General features: G+C 33.3%; 4 protein-coding genes across 7 annotated transcripts; 2 read left to right on the top strand and 2 right to left on the bottom strand.

Annotated features, from left to right (window-relative positions):
* The first annotated feature begins 437 nt into the window (after nt 1–437).
* CRAT (Carnitine O-Acetyl-Transferase) lies at nt 438–7265 on the top strand. 4 transcript variants are annotated; one of them, XM_013325719.1, is made up of 14 exons: nt 438–532; nt 808–885; nt 1895–1924; nt 2009–2254; nt 2361–2572; nt 2667–2817; nt 3143–3317; nt 3609–3796; nt 4369–4469; nt 4904–5023; nt 5258–5380; nt 5591–5789; nt 5871–6008; nt 6165–7265. In XM_013325719.1, exons 2-14 carry the CDS (start codon nt 841–843, stop codon nt 6378–6380), a joined length of 1944 nt encoding a protein of 647 aa, XP_013181173.1. In that variant the 5' UTR covers nt 438–532; nt 808–840; the 3' UTR covers nt 6381–7265. The 4 variants fall into 4 exon arrangements, with proteins under 4 accessions (XP_013181173.1, XP_013181172.1, XP_013181171.1 ...); XM_013325718.1 differs by having other exon boundaries at nt 474–581; XM_013325717.1 differs by lacking the exon at nt 438–532 and having other exon boundaries at nt 592–885.
* A 598-nt stretch (nt 7266–7863) lies between these two features.
* Rab14 (RAS oncogene family member Rab14) lies at nt 7864–12848 on the bottom strand. The gene is made up of 5 exons (XM_013325721.1): nt 12809–12848; nt 12438–12547; nt 11981–12161; nt 11266–11448; nt 7864–9955 (listed from the first exon to the last, which is right to left on the bottom strand). The coding sequence occupies exons 2-5, from the start codon at nt 12541–12543 to the stop codon at nt 9784–9786; spliced, it is 642 nt and encodes a 213-aa protein (XP_013181175.1). The 5' UTR covers nt 12544–12547; nt 12809–12848; the 3' UTR covers nt 7864–9783.
* An 860-nt stretch (nt 12849–13708) lies between these two features.
* On the top strand, nt 13709–15231 carry LOC106127595 (UPF0184 protein C9orf16 homolog). The gene is made up of 3 exons (XM_013325724.1): nt 13709–13801; nt 13874–13971; nt 14672–15231. Exons 2-3 carry the CDS (start codon nt 13881–13883, stop codon nt 14830–14832), a joined length of 252 nt encoding a protein of 83 aa, XP_013181178.1. The 5' UTR covers nt 13709–13801; nt 13874–13880; the 3' UTR covers nt 14833–15231.
* Nucleotides 15232–15257: 26 nt separating this feature from the next.
* ND-13A (NADH dehydrogenase (ubiquinone) 13 kDa A subunit) lies at nt 15258–17550 on the bottom strand. Its single transcript, XM_013325722.1, has 3 exons — nt 17293–17550; nt 16498–16674; nt 15258–15376 (listed from the first exon to the last, which is right to left on the bottom strand). Exons 1-3 carry the CDS (start codon nt 17410–17412, stop codon nt 15311–15313), a joined length of 363 nt encoding a protein of 120 aa, XP_013181176.1. The 5' UTR covers nt 17413–17550; the 3' UTR covers nt 15258–15310.
* Nucleotides 17551–17852: the final 302 nt, after the last annotated feature.

Here is a 17852-nt window from a genome sequence, read left to right as displayed (position 1 = left end):
ACCGTGCAGCGGCCACTCCCTATTGGCCTCTAACCGACTGCCACAAGATCATTGTCGAACTCTAGCTGTTGCCCGCGCTCCGACCGTGCGAAATAAAATTTTAAAAAACTTAACAAATAGCTAATGTTGCGTTCTAGAAAGCTAAGTTTTACATCTATGCCAAATTTCACCGAGATCCATGCATTGCATTTTATATTACATGGTGGGGAGCTGTGAGTTGCCAATTTAATTATGGAGATGCAGCTAGACTCTGTACCGCTCGACGGTTCAAAATCATTAAAGGTCTCCTTAGCGCCCATTAGCGTCTACAAGTGCGAGAGTTAACCCATCAATTTTCGAAAATAACAGAAAAAATACTTTTATCTAAATCGAATATAACGTTTCTTTGTTGACATATTTTTTTTAGATTAGACCTGATTAGACATTCTTTTGAAACAAGATGTAAAAATATTTTTAAAATATTCTATTATAAAGATAAATGATATCTGTTATCATTTAGTCTTCACTACTTCTTCGTCATTAGGTGTATTTGGTATGTTCTGCTCTAGATAACATATATCACGAAAAATCATTAGGTTTCGGTACGTGTCTTTGATAATTGTTCTTCTAAAATCAATTCTTTAATTCCATATAAATAACTTGCCATCCCCATTAATTAAATGCTAAATGCCAAAGGAACAAGTTTTTTGCTAAGCAGTTTGTATGTATGTGTGTTGTTGCAATCGTTTCTCTCACCTCGAAATATATAACTGCCTACTTGGCACCTTTCATTTTCGTATCTTGAACCTTTGTATTCATATCGTATAGATAGTAAAAGTGTTGGCGGTACATCGTGTATAGATGTCTATCAATAGCAGAGTGCAGAAGTCCAGTCGAAACAACGAAGTGAGTATTCATTTTCGAAACTATTATTATAATAAAAGTAGTGTTGATTCATGTTTAAAAAAAAGTGAGAATTCAATAAGTTAGTCAAGTAACTTGTGACTGATAGTTAAAAAAAATAATATTGTTTTTATATATTGTTAGGTTTTGCAATGTATGTGCATAAATGTAATTCATTGGAGATTTTATTGCATATCTTATCTTGCAATTTGTACCTGTTGACTGGTTCTATCTGTTAAAGTTCTAATAATATTATGTACCATATGTTTTTTCATCAAAGTTATAGTAGAATTTGGGTTTGCATTTATACACACATTTTTTTCTAGGAAACAATGTGTTTGATAATCTTTGTTTCTTTAATTTTTATTTCATCTTACCTAACTTAACTTCAGTTTTTGGACTTTTAATGTCAATTCTAGGATTACACTATAGTTTCTGCACTTACACTATAAATTTTTGCAGCCATATATATTTAACATAGTTGAATAACTTTTTTACCACAATGTTGTTATATTGCACACTATTAATTTGTACAATAATAACATCATAATCATTGTTATTATTATATTAACAAGTCTATTTTTCCTTGTACGCTTCAGATTCCTTAAATTATGTATTTCCTTATTAAACAAAACTGATTTGTTTGTCATTTTAAAGACCCATGCTATGTGAATACAAGGATTTACTAGCAAAATATTATATTTAGCAAAAGTTCTAAAACATATGGTGATTTTTGTCAATTCTGAGGATTAACCTTCAGCCCTACTGTTATAAGGTTTACTTGAAATACACAGTAAATGTCAACAAATATCTGTTTAAAATTATGTTTTATTAGATATTGTAAAGTAAATTATTTTTTTCCTAAAAAATAAATTATTAAAATGATCTAAAAAGTAAAATGTCAATCAGCTGTTTATGGATTTTTAATTGAAATATCAAGTGAATGGTGGTAAATGCTAAATGAGAGAAGAGATTAAAACTACTTATTTAATTGTGTTTCTAACTTTTTCAGGAACCAAATATGATTCGCAGCATTAAACTAGTAAGTACAATGTAAATGCAAAAGCTTTGTCTTATACCATGTAATAACATTATTTGTTTCAAATCAACACTTAACTTTTTACAGTGTGGATACCGGGGACTCTTCCTAGAGCCCTATGCAAGCTCATTACAATTGATCAGCAACTATGCATCAACTAAAGCAAATCTAAATGTTCAGAGCTTACCAAGACTGCCAGTTCCAAAACTTAATGACACACTTAACAAGTACCTCAAAACTGTTAAACCATTCCTCAGTGATGAAGAATTTGCTAATACAGCTAAATTGGTAAACGAATTTGGGTCTCAAGGAGGAGTTGGCATTAAGTTACAGGTGTGTACTTAGTTATTACTAAGTTTTGTTAATTATATTGATATTATTATCATTCTCATTATTTAAGACTGCAAGAATGTGAAAAAATATAATGGTTAATGTTTAGAGTCTTCTTGAGAAGCGGGCAGAAAAACATGTAAATTGGCTTGAAGAATGGTGGCTAAACACTGCTTATTTAGAATACAGAGACCCAGTTGTTGTGTATTCAAGCCCGGGGTTAGTGTTTCCGTTTAGGAAATTCAACAATCAAGATGAACAACTACACTATGCAGCAAAAACATTGTTAGCTTCATTGGAGTATAAAGCATTGATAGACGGGTAAGCAATTATAATGATAAAGACTTTATTATTTATTGTTTAATTTTCTTTATTATCTTGTATTGTATGTCAATTTTTTTATTTCTGATATTAGAGACAAAATCCCAGTAGAAATGATGGGAAAAAGTCCACTTGATATGTCCCAATACAAGAAAATCTTTGGAACATGCAGGATCCCGTGTGAAAAGAGGGATAAATTATCTTTTAATGATACCAAATATTTTACAGTTATCCATAACAATCATGTGAGTATGACTAACAGAGTATCCAAAACATATTTTTGATTTATTTGGACTTATAATAAACTTGATAGTCTGGGAATAAAAAAAAAGTATGTGGTGGAAGGAAGGAATTACAGTTTACTCATGTATTTGTATATCTTTGACAATTTAATATTGACTAAAACTAACATGCACAGTGTAAGCAAGCATTTAAATTAAAAACGAAGATGAAATTCTTACATCTTATAGGGAACAAATATACAAACATTTATATTTATTTATGTAAATTGATAAAGGTGAAAAAATCGATTACATTCTTAACACTTAGTTACTTGTTGACTTCTTACAGATTTTCCATGTTGACCTTTGGGGTAACGATAATAAAAGACTAAGCGAAGATCAAATCGTGCATGCATTAAAGAAAGTTATAGAACTTTCTAAGAGTCCGGCTACTGAAGCTATCGGCGTCCTCACCTCGGACAATCGTGATAACTGGGCTAAAGCGTATCAGGCCCTGAGCAAAGGTACATAATGAACAGTCGTCCATGTTTTCTCCTGGCAATTACGGTGAAATGTCAATTGACACACATATTGCGTTTAGATTCTCTTGTCAGTTTTTAATAATGATAATCTGCTGTAGGATATTCGATTCTAATTGAGAAAGAAGCGAATTTAATTCTTTAACCTTTGACTTTTACCCGTATTATAAACATACAGCCTGAGTTCATCTATTGAATATGTAAACCTAATCTAATCTTAGATCCAGCGCTAGTGTAATGTTTAAGCGCATATTTAAAAGTGATGGGTGGGATCAGACAAGGTGAACAGAGAGTCGCTGGGCGACGTGGAGCGCAGCTTGGCGGTGCTGTGCCTGGACGCGGCGTGCGGGCTATGGCGCGCTGCGGACAAGGGCGCGCGCCAGACGTTGGCCGCCGCGCAGACCATACACGGTGGAGGCAGCGCAGCCAACGCCGCCAACCGCTGGTTCGACAAGACTGTACAGGTATTCCCATACACACACTCACCAAAAATATAATCATTAGCATTATCTTACACCAATCATACATTCTCCAATTTTTATGTTTATGCAGCCTTCTAAGTTACTAACACCCACACGATGGGTAAATATTTATTATCTGTCTGCCATTTATCATTATATCACTTCATCCACCAGGCAACGCATCTGCAGTTCCTCTGGTGTTGCAGATGTCCATGGGTGTCGTTGATCTCCTCGGTGTTCCCGCCGCTTGTTTGCCCCCTTCTCTTATAAAAAAAAATCCAATGTAATGAACATTTTCCAAATAACATATGACCTAAAAGTCTATGTTACCAGGTCGTAAAATAAAAAAAAAACTATATCAGTTCAAGTTTATCAAATAAGTAAAAATATTAAAATTTTAATCGATATTCTACATATGTTTTAAATACACGAATTAATACAAAAATAGTAGGTAGTATGCTTATCAACAAAGATATAGTTTTCCATATTTTTAACCAATACATATTATTTTATTGTTTTGGTCATTGTTATTAATTATTATATAATTTCATCATTTCATTGGTTAACATTTTCAGTTCATAGTAGGCGCGGACGGAGTTACAGGCTTGACGTACGAGCACTCTCCGGCCGAAGGACAACCCATAGCTGTTCTCACAGACTTTATTATTAACTATATGTAAGTTTATTCTAGATTTCAGTAATCTAACAGGTGTTGTTTTAATTGCCCAAGACTGAGTTTCGGTAACTCGTCTCATTGACACCATATTGACCATAGCGTAAAAAAATAATATTAACATGTTTCATGTCACTACAATTTTTACGATGTCTTTTTCTACGCCTCATAAAATGTGTCCGTTGAACTAGTTTGGATTGATTGGCACTGTGGGTATAATAACATATCCAAGAAGGGATGGATTGGATTGAGAACGATGTGACGAACGAAATCACGAACGATAAGACCCCACATAGTTTGAGATTAGAGGATGGAGGTACTATAGTTGTGTTAATTAATTCCCTAAGTTATATAGAAAACTTCAAAGAAAATATAAAATAGCATCAAACACATTGACGTTTGTATATCTATATAATAGTAAATGTTTTGTTTTTCAGAGATAAGGGTAAATCAAGTACTGAATCATCATCGAGCCCCAAGGACCCTGTCAAACTGAACTTTAACGTAAGCTCGGATGTCGTCGACATGATCAGCACTGCTAAAACTAACGTAGACAAGTATGTTTTTGCTTGAAGTTGCTTTATTTACAAATGCTAGCTGCTGTCCGCGACTCGGTCCGCGCGGAATTAAAAAAAAGCTTGATAAGTAGCCTTTGTGTTGTTCCAGACAATGTTTTACATCTTTGTCAAATTTCAGCGAGATCTATGCAGTGGTTTTGTAAATACCATTTAAACATTCGCATTTATATTAGTTAGAGAATTTGAATTTTAGACTTTTTGTGCTATTTTCAGACTTGTAGCTGACCTTGAATTAAATTGCTTCACATTCGATAAATACGGAAAGAACTTTATCAAGTCACAAAAACTTAGCCCCGACAGCTATCTACAAATGGCTATGCAATATGCGTTTTACAGGTAAGTGAAATCTTACGTATAAGAAATAAATGTGTACATAAAATTATTATTCTATTCCATTTTGTTCAACTAGTCTGTGATTACAGCTTTATAATGGTGTAAATTGTTTAGTTAGACTTGTAGTTTCTCACATTTCAATTAATTTCAACCATTTAAAGATTCCTAAGCGTAGTCGTCCCGACTGTCAGTGTACATAGTATAAACACGCAGACTGCACGCGACGCCCGGTGCGCACTACGAGTCAGCGGCGACGCGCATGTACACGGGCGGGCGCACTGAGACCATCCGCTCCTGCTCGCCGGAGTCGGTGGAGTTCGCGCGCGCCATGCTGGACGCCGGCCGCGCGCCGCACCTCAAGCTGCACGCCATGCGCCAGGCCATCGACGCTCATAAGAACTACACTGTGCAGGTCTGTCTGCACTCTTCCACCTTTAAACGGTTTACCAGCGGCCAGAATCACAATACTCTAACACCGTGGTTTTTTACATAGGCTCTGCAAGGATTTGGTGTTGACAGGCATCTCCTTGGACTGAAATTGATAGCTCTTGAAAATGGTATCGAGATCCCGAAGCTGTACTCGGACGAAGGTTATCGCCGTAGCGCTCACATGAGGATATCGACTAGCCAGGTACTTTTCTTAGAATGCCGATACATTAATCAATTGCAGATGTACTGTAGTTTAAATATTTTTGATACGATGTGAGACAAGTTTTCTATTTTTCTACAAAAATCACAGGTGTACTGCGTTGCTTTTACAAAATTTGATAGGTGAAATGATTATTAGGTGGCGTGCAAGTGCGACGGATTCATGTGCTACGGGCCGCTGGTGGTGGACGGGTACGCGACCTGCTACAACCCGCGCGACGACGACGTCAACTTCGGCACGTCCGCCTTCCGCCGCCACCCCGACACCGGCTGCGGCCCTTACCGCGCCGCGCTCGAGCGCTCGCTGCACGACATGCATGACCTACTGCTGCTAGCTGCCAAGTCCAAATTGTAACCGCGCCCTTCAATATCTAACCATCCTTCAGTTTTGAAACATTGCTGAATAAACTTGGGGTATGTTAACCGACTTTACTTATTGATCGTCAGCCAGATATTCTATACATGGTAGATCATCAAAGCTCATGCATATTGTCCAAAAGGTTATATGTAAATGTAACAAACGTACGTTTTGAAATTTCCGACTTTCCTATTGCCACTATTGCCTATTTAGCGAAGATTTCGTCATTTGCAGACCTAGAGGTCCAAAGCATGATTTTGACCATCATTGCGCAGTTCTGAGATATTAATAAAAACATACCACAATATAAAATATAAATTGTTAAACAGCTGTAAGGTAGTTTTCTGATGAATAACATTTTCCTGACTATAACTTACAATATTGGTAAAATGTGATAATTGTTTTGACCATGAGAACGGTAGCATTGACGGAACTCTACTTATTTATGATTAAATTGTAAATAAATATGATTTTTTTTTGTAACATTCTTAATGTGATATGGATATTTCAGGGTATTTTTTAAATCAATGTGTTATATGTATGTCTCGTTCGACTTCGCACTACAAATTTTAATGTCAAGTCGTGATGAAAAGGACACTTAATATCGCCAGGAATTGAATTCAAGAATTTCAATAATGGAATTTTATGGTCAGATACTTTTAATTTCGTTTATTGACTACGAAATAGGAAGTCGGTACTTGTTATTGTATATATAGTGTATATATACAATTTTTTATTGCAATATATTCATAATTTATGTAAGAAATAATAAATCGAATTTATAAATATCCATTGTTTATACTGGTCAGCTGAACACAATTATTGATATTTTATGCGACTAAAAAAGATTGTTGATTGGTAATTATATTTTTATGATTTAAATGTTTTGTCTTCTTTTTCCAAACCTTTATCCCTGCCCTTCAGATAATGTAGGCAGAATCATAATTGAAATGTTACATATTTCAACGCAACTTTCACTAATTGTTTCACCTGAAAATATCAACAGTCATTTGACATAGAAAAATGGCAACACAATTTTCTGAAACCACAACTTTCAATATTAGATTAGAACATCATTTTATAACAGGAGGCTACTTTAGTTTTGCTGATGGAGCCAAGTTTATGGCACTATAAACAGTTAAAGGGTCTAAATGTAATAAATAAATTCAAAATAACGATAAGTCATTGTTTATTTATATATTTTCTCATATAACGCCAATATACGATTAATAAATAAATTCAAATCAAAATGAATAAGTTAGCATCAGACAAATAATGATATTTAATATTATATGTATATGCATTTTAACTAATGTCCACCCGACACAAACCGAGCCCGATACTTAACTAGTGTAACTATTGAACGGGACGAACGACTTTGGTATTCAATAATTTTACATCAATTTTAATTTTCTACGGAATAGGTTTTACAGAACATCATGCAGCTTCATTCTAACGCTAATTTTATTTATATCTTAACTCTTTAATTACTACGATTACTTTCACGGCCTAATATAAGATTGATTTAGAAACTGCTCGATGTTACTATAAAAATAATTTTTTTGCTCCCAACTTATAGCTGTACGAGAGGAAAGCCAGATTTACCTATATCTCGCCGTAATTAACGCAAACGATGCGTTTATACTTCATATTAAAAAGTTTTGACGTAATTGCGGCATAATACAAGAGATCTAATGATAACCCAACAAAATATAAGTGCGTTCGAACCTTTTAACTAAATGTAGTAATACAACGATTGTAACAGTACATTAAGAAGGAGCACGTTAATCCTATATTGTATTATCTAAAATCTTAAAATACCTGTTTCTTTGTTAACCTTAATTTCTTTAAAATTATGAAATAATTGAAAGTAATAACATCAAAAAGCAGGTGCTATATGCTAAACCACTTTTTTAGAATAATTAATTTTAAATGTAACGCATTACATTTATTAAAAAAATATTCGTGATATTACGGACATAAAAATATAATTAGAAGTATGAGTTCAATAAATTGTATTGATATTAATGAAGGATTTTTTTTAATTTACCAATAGTCAATACGTACGTATTAAACTCACATGAATTAAATAAAAAATAACAATTTAAAAGTTACATATACCTAATATTCAACACGAAAAAATAAACAACCAGCGAATAAAACGCTTTAAAAAAACTGCCAACATGAGTCTGAATAAAAGTGTTTGTAGACACATAGTATATTCTTCGTTTCGATCCCAAACCGAAATAAAGTAAACGGGAAACGCTGAATTCCATACACGACGACCATTACGACATATTTATTTTGTGAAAATTGTAAGATAAAATTAAGTAATTTTATATTAAGGGTAACAATAGCTAATGCTACAGTCATGCGAGAAACCAAAATTTTACCAAAAATATTGGATGTTTCGGTTTTTGACGCAAAGTACAGTTTGCATATGGTTAATTGTTTGGAGTGGAAGCAATTATATGTGCGGACATGTAGAATTAAATGGTTGTAAGGTAAGAGGGGAATCATCTATGGAGTTGCAAGTTATAAGTGTACTATTATTGTGCGCGAAGAAACGCTACGTCGGAATATACTATCGATTGTTGGTTTATGAGACCAAAATACTTGTATAAAACATATCGTCATCCCTCTCATTATCTTTAACAAAAAATGTTTCAGAAACCAAAGTTAAGTGACGAAAAGGAAAAATAATTTCCATATTTAATTTTAATATGTTTAAATCCGCGTTTTTTCTGCATAATAGACGACATGAAGCGACTTTGACAGGACTTTTAATGGTAAATAGCTAATGTATGCAGGATTTAGAACCTAGTTTTAGAACTGATATAACGGTTTCACACAACACTCACAAGTCGCCTGTGGTCGCGCGGGCTCACTGACCGATTGCAGAAACGGGCAAACTTATTGGTGCAATGGATTTGTTGCGACATCTGCAATTTTTTAGATTTTGCGAAAAGAAGAAATATTAAATACGACGCGGTCGAAGACACGGCCAACAGCTAGTATAAAAAGAATCGTTAAGATTTTGTTATTTCTTGCGAGTTTAATCCATGCACATTGACAAATGCACGCGTTTTTTATAAAGGAAAAATATTTCGAATCATTAAATATATTTAAGTGGAATGTACAATACAGAAAGAGTAGAATTAAGTTTGAGATTTTTGATTGTTGAAGTATTCTATACTTAGGCATATCTTTATGTATTTATTACCTACTCTTTATTTTTTTTAATATAATACCAATTTTAGTAAAAACTTTACATATGAATAACATGTCAAAAATAAAGTGATGGAGAATAGTAAGAACATTTAAGTATAAGAATATGTAATGGTGTGTAGTAGAGTGTGGTGGTGTGAGGTGGTGTGAGGTGTCGTGAGGTGAGGTGAGGTTAGCAGGCGCAGTTGTCGCGGTTCGCAGGTGGCGCGGCGAGCGGGCGGCCGGGCGCCGCGGGCTTGTGCTGCACGCCGGACTCCGCCGCGTTCAAATCCAGCCGCCCGTCCTGAATGCTCTGATAAATTTTCTTTGCTGTCTCCAAAAATGCTTCTTCTACATTTTGACCTCTGCAATTTAAAAGTAGTACATAAATGTTGCGAAAGTCCGTCAAGGTGAAGGAGGCACCCTCTGGTCCCAGTTGTAATTTTTGTAAACATTAACTAGCAGTTATATACTTATTACACTTCCGTCAAACTTCGTTTTTGAAGCTAACATCTTTTAGCAGCAAATTTCTTTAGTTTTCTTCACACATTGTTTTACATTGATAATAGCTTTAAAAACTAAGGTAATTTCCTTCATTTGGCCAATAAATCAAGCAATATTCTAAAGTTACTGGTTACCCATCAGGCCTGAGCTTCAAGCTTCTTGCAGAATATTGCACACTGATGTTTAGTTCCAGAAAAAAACATATTTTTTGTACATTATTTAGGTGAAAGGGACGTGAGAAATAATGTGGTAAACATGCCAGAAAAGCAATACTAAGTAATAATATGTAAAACTCACTATTTATGAATAGTAGCCTAATAACTGCGATCGCGCGTTTAAAACATGTACACAAAATAATGAATTCAAACTAAGCAACATGGCATTTTAATGCTTATTGCAAATTTTCACAAAGATTGTAAAAGTAGTGTACATGATATGACATTAAATGCAGTTCTCGTACCTTAAAACTGGTTTCCTGTCAAGTTAGTCTTAGAACATAGGAGCCATTGATATTTCATTATGGCAGGTTCCTTATGTACCCTAGCTTAAATATTAACTAAAATTTTATTTTTGTTTGGAACAAGGATCGGATTTTATAAAATGATAGCAAAGGAATTTACAGCAAGATAATCTTACATCTTACTAATATTATAAATGAAAATATTTAGACGGATGGATAGATGCTTGTTAAAAGGTATCTGCAGAACGGGTGCATGTATCTTGCTGAAATTTGGCACAGATGTAGAAAATATTTTGAAAGAACACTGGCTATTCACTAAGTATTTTTAAATTCCGCGCTGACAGAGTCGCTAGCGACCCGCTAGTAATTTTTAAACTAAAGCATCATTCAAAAATTGTTTACAGTACTCATTGTGATTTTACTGCATGTTTTTGTACCACTGGTAGATTCATATTCATGTCTGTCCATCATACGCCATTATAACCTTATCCAATATTTTGGCAGTCAGCCAATCTAAGAAAGAATATTTCATCTTAGGACTAAAAATTACTCGTAATTGTTTTTCTCGTTTTTAATTTTTTTAAACAAAATGGTAAAATAATTTGTTTGAGCTATGGAATTTCATTACTATGTAATTTTTATTAGTATTAATGAACCTTTTAAATTTAATAAATAAACATGAAAGAAAAAAGGTACTTTATGAATACTTACGTTTTAGCACTGGCTTCAACAAACATAAGACCATTTTCATCTGCAAACTGTTTGGCTTCTTCATATGTAACATCTCTTTGACCATCTAGATCAGACTTATTTCCAATTAAGAATATCACAGTGCTTGGGTTTGTCAAGTTACGTGTGTCTGTGAGCCAACTACTTAAATGGTTGTATGTAGATCTAATAAAAATAAAAAAGATTAATACAGTGGACTCTCCAAAATCCAATGCCCCTTGAAATCATATGTACATTTTCATGGTTCAACAATTGATTGATAATTTTTATTTGATATATAGTTTTTGATTATTTAATACATATGTACATTCAGTTGTTAGTACACAATTATTTCCTCATGGAAAGTTATTATTTTTTGTAAGTTTCATATCATTAATTGTGTTAATTTTAGTTTTTACTTCTGAATATTACATATAGAATCTACATTCAAGAATTCAGATTTACAAGGTACTCGTTTGTAAAACAGTTTAGACTATAGGGGGTTACTGACTGTACTCTATAGTTAAACAAATTTGATAGATCAGTACTGCCCTGCAAATGGTAAGATTACTGCAGATCTACTGTAAATGTAATGTTTTTACTTTGCCCCTACTATATTTGAACCTTTTTGTAATTCAATATTTGAGATAGTTATAATTATTTAACACATGAAAATATAATAAATGTTAAGTATAAAATCAAAATTATTATATGTTACCTTCTTGTAATGTCATAAACCATTAGCGCACCAGCAGCACCTCTGTAGTAAGAACGTGTCACTGCTCTGAACCTTTCCTGTCCCGCCGTGTCCCAAATTTGAAGCTTAATTTTTTGACCAGCGACTTCAATGATTCTAGTGCCAAATTCCACACCAATTGTATGGGGACAGTCTGCCATAACTGTGAATAAATAAATAATTAATTTGATGACATACAAACCGCAAACCATGGTTATCAACTACAAACTGTGACCAAGATCATACATATTTATACTAATGCATGAACTATGTGATATAAGTCCTTAGTGGAATCAAGAATGAATATAAATAAAATACTTTGTGTAGTACAAAAAGCATGCAAAACTGTTTACTTTTAGTCATTTATGTCTAATCAAGCTTTCCATTTGTATGAAATACGTGAGACTTTCATATCTTTATAAAGGCCATTAACACTTACATTTTTTTTCTGTGAATTGATGTAATAAACATGATTTTCCAACTCCCATGTCACCAATAATGATATATTTAAAAATGTATGAGTAATTGTACGGCCCCGATGTCATTTTGCTGAAATGTTAAAGTGTTAAAAATTTGTTACAAAACAAAGGAATATAAAATCCAACTTTACTACTTCAACATGTACAAAGTGAGTCACAGTTCAAAATATCGAACACCCGACTATAGATATTCAATATACAATGCTTTCCAAACAAATTACATGGTCGTAATATTGTTATTAAAGTTGATAGTAAATAATTGATATTAGTACTACTAGAAACAAATTTAAAACCACTATATTCTAACTACTAAGTAAGAAATCGATCTTACATTTTAAAATTCTGCTAAATATAAGTTAATCACCGTATTTAAATACAAAATAACTAAATAATTTTATTTGATGGGTCGTAACAACTTAACAATATAATGAATTTATACTTTAAAGATATGAACAGATCTAATCTAAATATTGGTTTTCACCACGTAATAGATTCATTCACAGATAATAATAAATTACAAAACAGAAATGTCAAAGTCAAAATGTGCGGTCGGTATACGTCGATTGTCGGTTCCATACAATAGTTCCAGGCAGTTCCAGGTATAGTTTGACAGGGATCTTGTTGCAGTCGGAAAATATGTTAACTAACAAAGTCATCTTGACAGCGTCATAATTTGCCTAATGGTGGGGCAAGAGCGGCACAGTTTAAGAAATTATAAATGTGTATATATATTTCTTAGATAAATTCTTGTAAATTGAAATTGAAAGCTTTCTGATATACCGTTTTCCATTAGGCCAGCCCGATTAGCTGAGCTAGCTTAATAGAAACGGGGCATTAGTTCAAATCCTCCCCACCGATGACAATCGCTGACATCAGTGTGAATATGGCTAAAATCAAATAAGAACAAAATACTATGGTGTTTAACCTGTCCCATGAATAGACACCACCGTCTCGTGATATTCACTTTAGCACAGTGTTACCAACAAAGGCCAATTTATCGCCAATTAGGCTACTCCTCGCCTTTTAGGATACTTGATGGACAATTTCTTTTTCTTTTTTGAAAGAGAGAGAGTACCAGGATAAATCGACCACACAACTCCGTATGCTTATCGTCAGTCTTAGAAAACAATTGCAACAATTTTCAACGAAACTAATTAGATGATTAGTTTCCTCTACTTTAAGTTTTGCGTTTGGTAACACTCACAGGCAGTCACAGTCAGTCACAGTACAGCACTGACAGCTGACAGGTAGAGAATCTATCATCAATAAATAAGTTCTGAATCCCAAAAGACAGTAAAACTGATTACATTAGACTGTTTAAAGAGTATGTGTAAATAAATTTGTGATTTCAGAGGAATTTTTAATTGCTACACATAATAATTTCAAATTATTGCAGGGTAAAAATGGCTGGAAACGATGATAATAAGCCTGAAAATAACGAAACTGGAATTGATGGAAGTGCAAACATTGAAAACAATGAAAATATTCGTGAAGGTGATTATTAATTTGCATTTTAAAAGCTTTTATTTATTTCTTAATATTCCTAGCTAGGATTAGGCTGTGGAGAAGAGAGTTTAAGACATATTTTGTTAGACTAATGCAATATTGAAATGCTAATAAATACGTTGGGTTCAAGGAATAACAGAAGGGTTGGAGGTAGCTCTATAGATTTGATAAAACTAGAATTGTCTAAATTAGATCTGAACCGGCTCAAAAGTTCAAGTATAGACTTGACAGTTCATGGCTCAGTGCAATCTTCTATAACCATGTCAACCTAAAACCCAGCTGACGACTTGCAACTTCGAGAAATCTCGCTCTTTACTCAACTTTTGTCGTTGATCACGTTGGTGTTCCTGCCACTCGTTTACCCCCTTCTCTTATAAAAAGAAAAAAAAAACTACATCTGATTGCGCCTCATAGCAAGTCATAATTCTATTCAGGTACAAATTGAGATGAACTGTAGCCAGTTCACTGATCTGCCTCACACTTGCAAACTGTGAGCAAATCAATTTTAGTCAAGTTACTTACCCATCTTGGCTAGATAGAACCACTTAAATGCAATCTGCAAACAGTCGGTGATAGGAAATCAAAATAGGCACCTCTTTGCAGTAATAAGTTGCCACCAATCAGCATGCAAATTGTTTGTTAATTATTTTTAAAAGTTATCAAAATATTTTCATCAATTTTTTTTCAGAATATGAGTTTTTGGATTCTAAACTTGATGAATTAAATTCAGCACTGGATTTTTTAGAGCAGAAGAATGATGATATACATAAGAAGCTTAAAGAACTTTTACAATCCAATATTGATATACGCCAACAATTAAAGGATGCAAATTCAACAAATGAGAATTAATTTATAAATAAAAAATATTAAACTCTTACTCCCTAGCTCTACTAGCTTCACTTTGCTACTTCATACTATGGTGGTGGTGTCGACTTCCCTTGCTAGTCTCTTCCATTACATTCTATCCTCCATATTTTCATCTGAGACTAGGCTGTTTCTTATGTTTTTTAGTCACCCGTCCATTTAATAATTTGTTAAATTTGTCACCTTTTCAATTAGGTTTGTTAATTCTTATTTATAATACTTACATGGATATTAAGAGTTTTAAAATGTAAAAATTAAAAGCTTATATATCTTGTGATTAATTTATTATAACTACAACTTAAATTTAATCTAAACACAAACAAAACAGACATTACACAAATGTTTATGTATTTGAGAATTTTTAAATAAAATGTTGATCAGTTATTTAATCTTTTATTTCAAACCCTACATTTTAATATTTCTATTAATGTATAACAGCAAATTAAGATTTTCTTCCAATGGGTTAATGACTTTCTTTTTTTATGAACCGAAGACCACAATAGCCACATGAGTGATCACCAGGTTTATCCTAAAAAGTAAAACAAGATTAGATTATTTTTCCTCTTAAAAAAAACTGAAAACAAACAGTTTCATACATGTGTTTTGGCAGTGGAAAATCATAGGTTTATCACTGGAAATAATGTGATGAAACTTAGGTAGTATGTATTCCGCAATGTTTAGTGCTATGAATGCACAATACCACCTGGATATTTTTGTATTGATTTTTCGAATTGCAATAAATTGTATAATAACATTGTATCAATCCACTTGATGGGATATGATTTTTTTTTATCGTCATTCTTTCAATTTTAAGGCCCATAAAGCAATAATCAAGTATTTACATAACAAGTTATCTAAAATAAATTTTCATTATGATCTTACTATGTAGTTCTTATCAATATTTTGGTCTCAAAAGAGGCCTATAAACTTTGCACATAATATTTGTAACTCAATTTTTTTATTAGATCCACTGCATACATTAGTCAATCCACCAAAGACAGTAATGATATTGTATTAGAACAAAAATTTAATGTATCAATTGACCGAAGTATTAGATCGGATTGTGCATCCCTAGTTTGTGCTGTAAAGTATCTAAAAATAAAAATATTTTTTCGTTTGTCTTTCACAATTATGCCACATTTAGGCTTTTGATATTATTCCACCTGTGGGATTGCAAATAATTTGGTTAGCTTGTATGTTTTATCATCATCATCAGCTCACTATACGTCCCCACCGAGGGGCTCTGAGCCTACCCTAAGTTAAGGGTGATTAGGCCATAGTCAACTTCTCAGATATGTGCAGGTTGCATCACGATGTTTTCCTTCACCGTAAGAACGTCGGATAAATGTACATATGTAAATCGGAAATCGAAAAACACATTGGTACATGGTGGGATTCGAACACAGGACCTGCAGATTGCAAGTCAAGTGCTTGACCACTGAGCCACCGACACTCCTATGTTTTATAGCTGAAAATATTTATGCACATAAATCAAGCCATCAAAAATTGCAACAAAAGTATAAACTAGAAGTGATACTATAGCAACAGCTGTTTACATGTAAACATTTCTAAAACAACATCAAACTTGTCAAAACACTTATGGGCATGTTCATAGTGGGTTTTACACTTCATAAGTAAAACAAAAATTACCAAGTTAATGTAGACTCTTGGATGACCCTCTGGCCCACTTCCTCCATCACACCAAATAACTCTTTCAGTTACTTCTTTAGGTGGCACTTCTGCAATTAATTTTACTGCCCAATTTTGATTGACATGTTTTGGGGCATTCATGAATCTAGCAAGCCTGTAATCATCAGAATCCCATTTCTGAAAATACAAGAGATTAAATATAACAATCTAGTTATACCAGAATATTATTTAATCAGTGCAATATTAGGTTTACAGTTTAAGCTGTCAAACAAGCAAGCAACCACTTAATATAATAGTCAGTGATTACTGCCTATAAAGATTTGCATTAAATTAACAGATTGCAGTAGCATTGGCTACTAATAAAAGCTAGAGAAAATATACAGAATTAGTATTTAGCCAACACACTCTTCTCCTCTGCCAAGTTAACTTCCATTTCTCATCATTTATTTATTAAAAAGCGAACAAAGGGCAAGGACTTAAGTTGAGCCCCAGGCTCTGTACTTTGCACACGAAACAGCATAAATTTTGCTTCACGCCTATCTTCTGTATATCTAACAGAAGATAATTAACTCTAATACTTCAGCGATAAAGCCAGTGTCTTGCCCATTCCGTAGCTCATGATATTTGTGATAAAATGTGTAATAGAAAACGAGTGTTTTATATGGTGGTGGAATATATTATTCAAAAAATTACACTCCATCCTATGCAACTTCCATATAGGCATCTTGTGTAAATTGAAGTGAAAATAACATTTATAAAAATAAGGTATGTAAACTTAAACAACAAAATTCATACTTGTCCTGTATGGGTGCAAACATCATCTGTCGTATTGGTTATGCAACGACTACCAATTGCTGGAATTCTACTCCGATTAAAATGTTGGAATAGTAACAATGAAGCTCGTCTCTGCAACATAACGATTACCTCGAAATAGATGAGCTTCGAAAGTTGAAGTAATAAAAGTATTTTTGAATTGCTTCGGGCCAAACTTATGGCTGAACTTTAAGTTATAGCAACAATGTCATTTGTCATCTTGACAGCTTCATATTTGAATTTTTTTTAACCAATGTGGGAGGGGCACAGCAGCAACACGAGCATACTTATTATACTCTTTGAACACGAGTAAATGTTGCTTTGTGTATAATTTCTTTTTTAAAATCTTTTACCAAAGAGTATATAAAATCTTTACGTTTGACGGTATTATAGCGCGACAGGATTATCTAACTAATAGGCTGATAAAAATGCCAGTTCTATCGCAGTTAGTTTTAACTTAAGATTTTGTAATAAAATATGTATTACCTACATAGACATCGAAAATGAAAGAGAAATCCTGACAAGACAGCCCCTGCATAATA

This window comes from Papilio xuthus, unplaced genomic scaffold, assembly GCF_000836235.2.
Source record: "Papilio xuthus unplaced genomic scaffold, Pxut_1.1 DF824655.1, whole genome shotgun sequence".
Taxonomy (NCBI): Eukaryota; Metazoa; Arthropoda; class Insecta; order Lepidoptera; family Papilionidae; genus Papilio; species Papilio xuthus.
The sequence above is the reverse complement of the archived record's forward strand: the minus strand, read 5'-3'. Positions and strand labels throughout refer to the sequence as shown.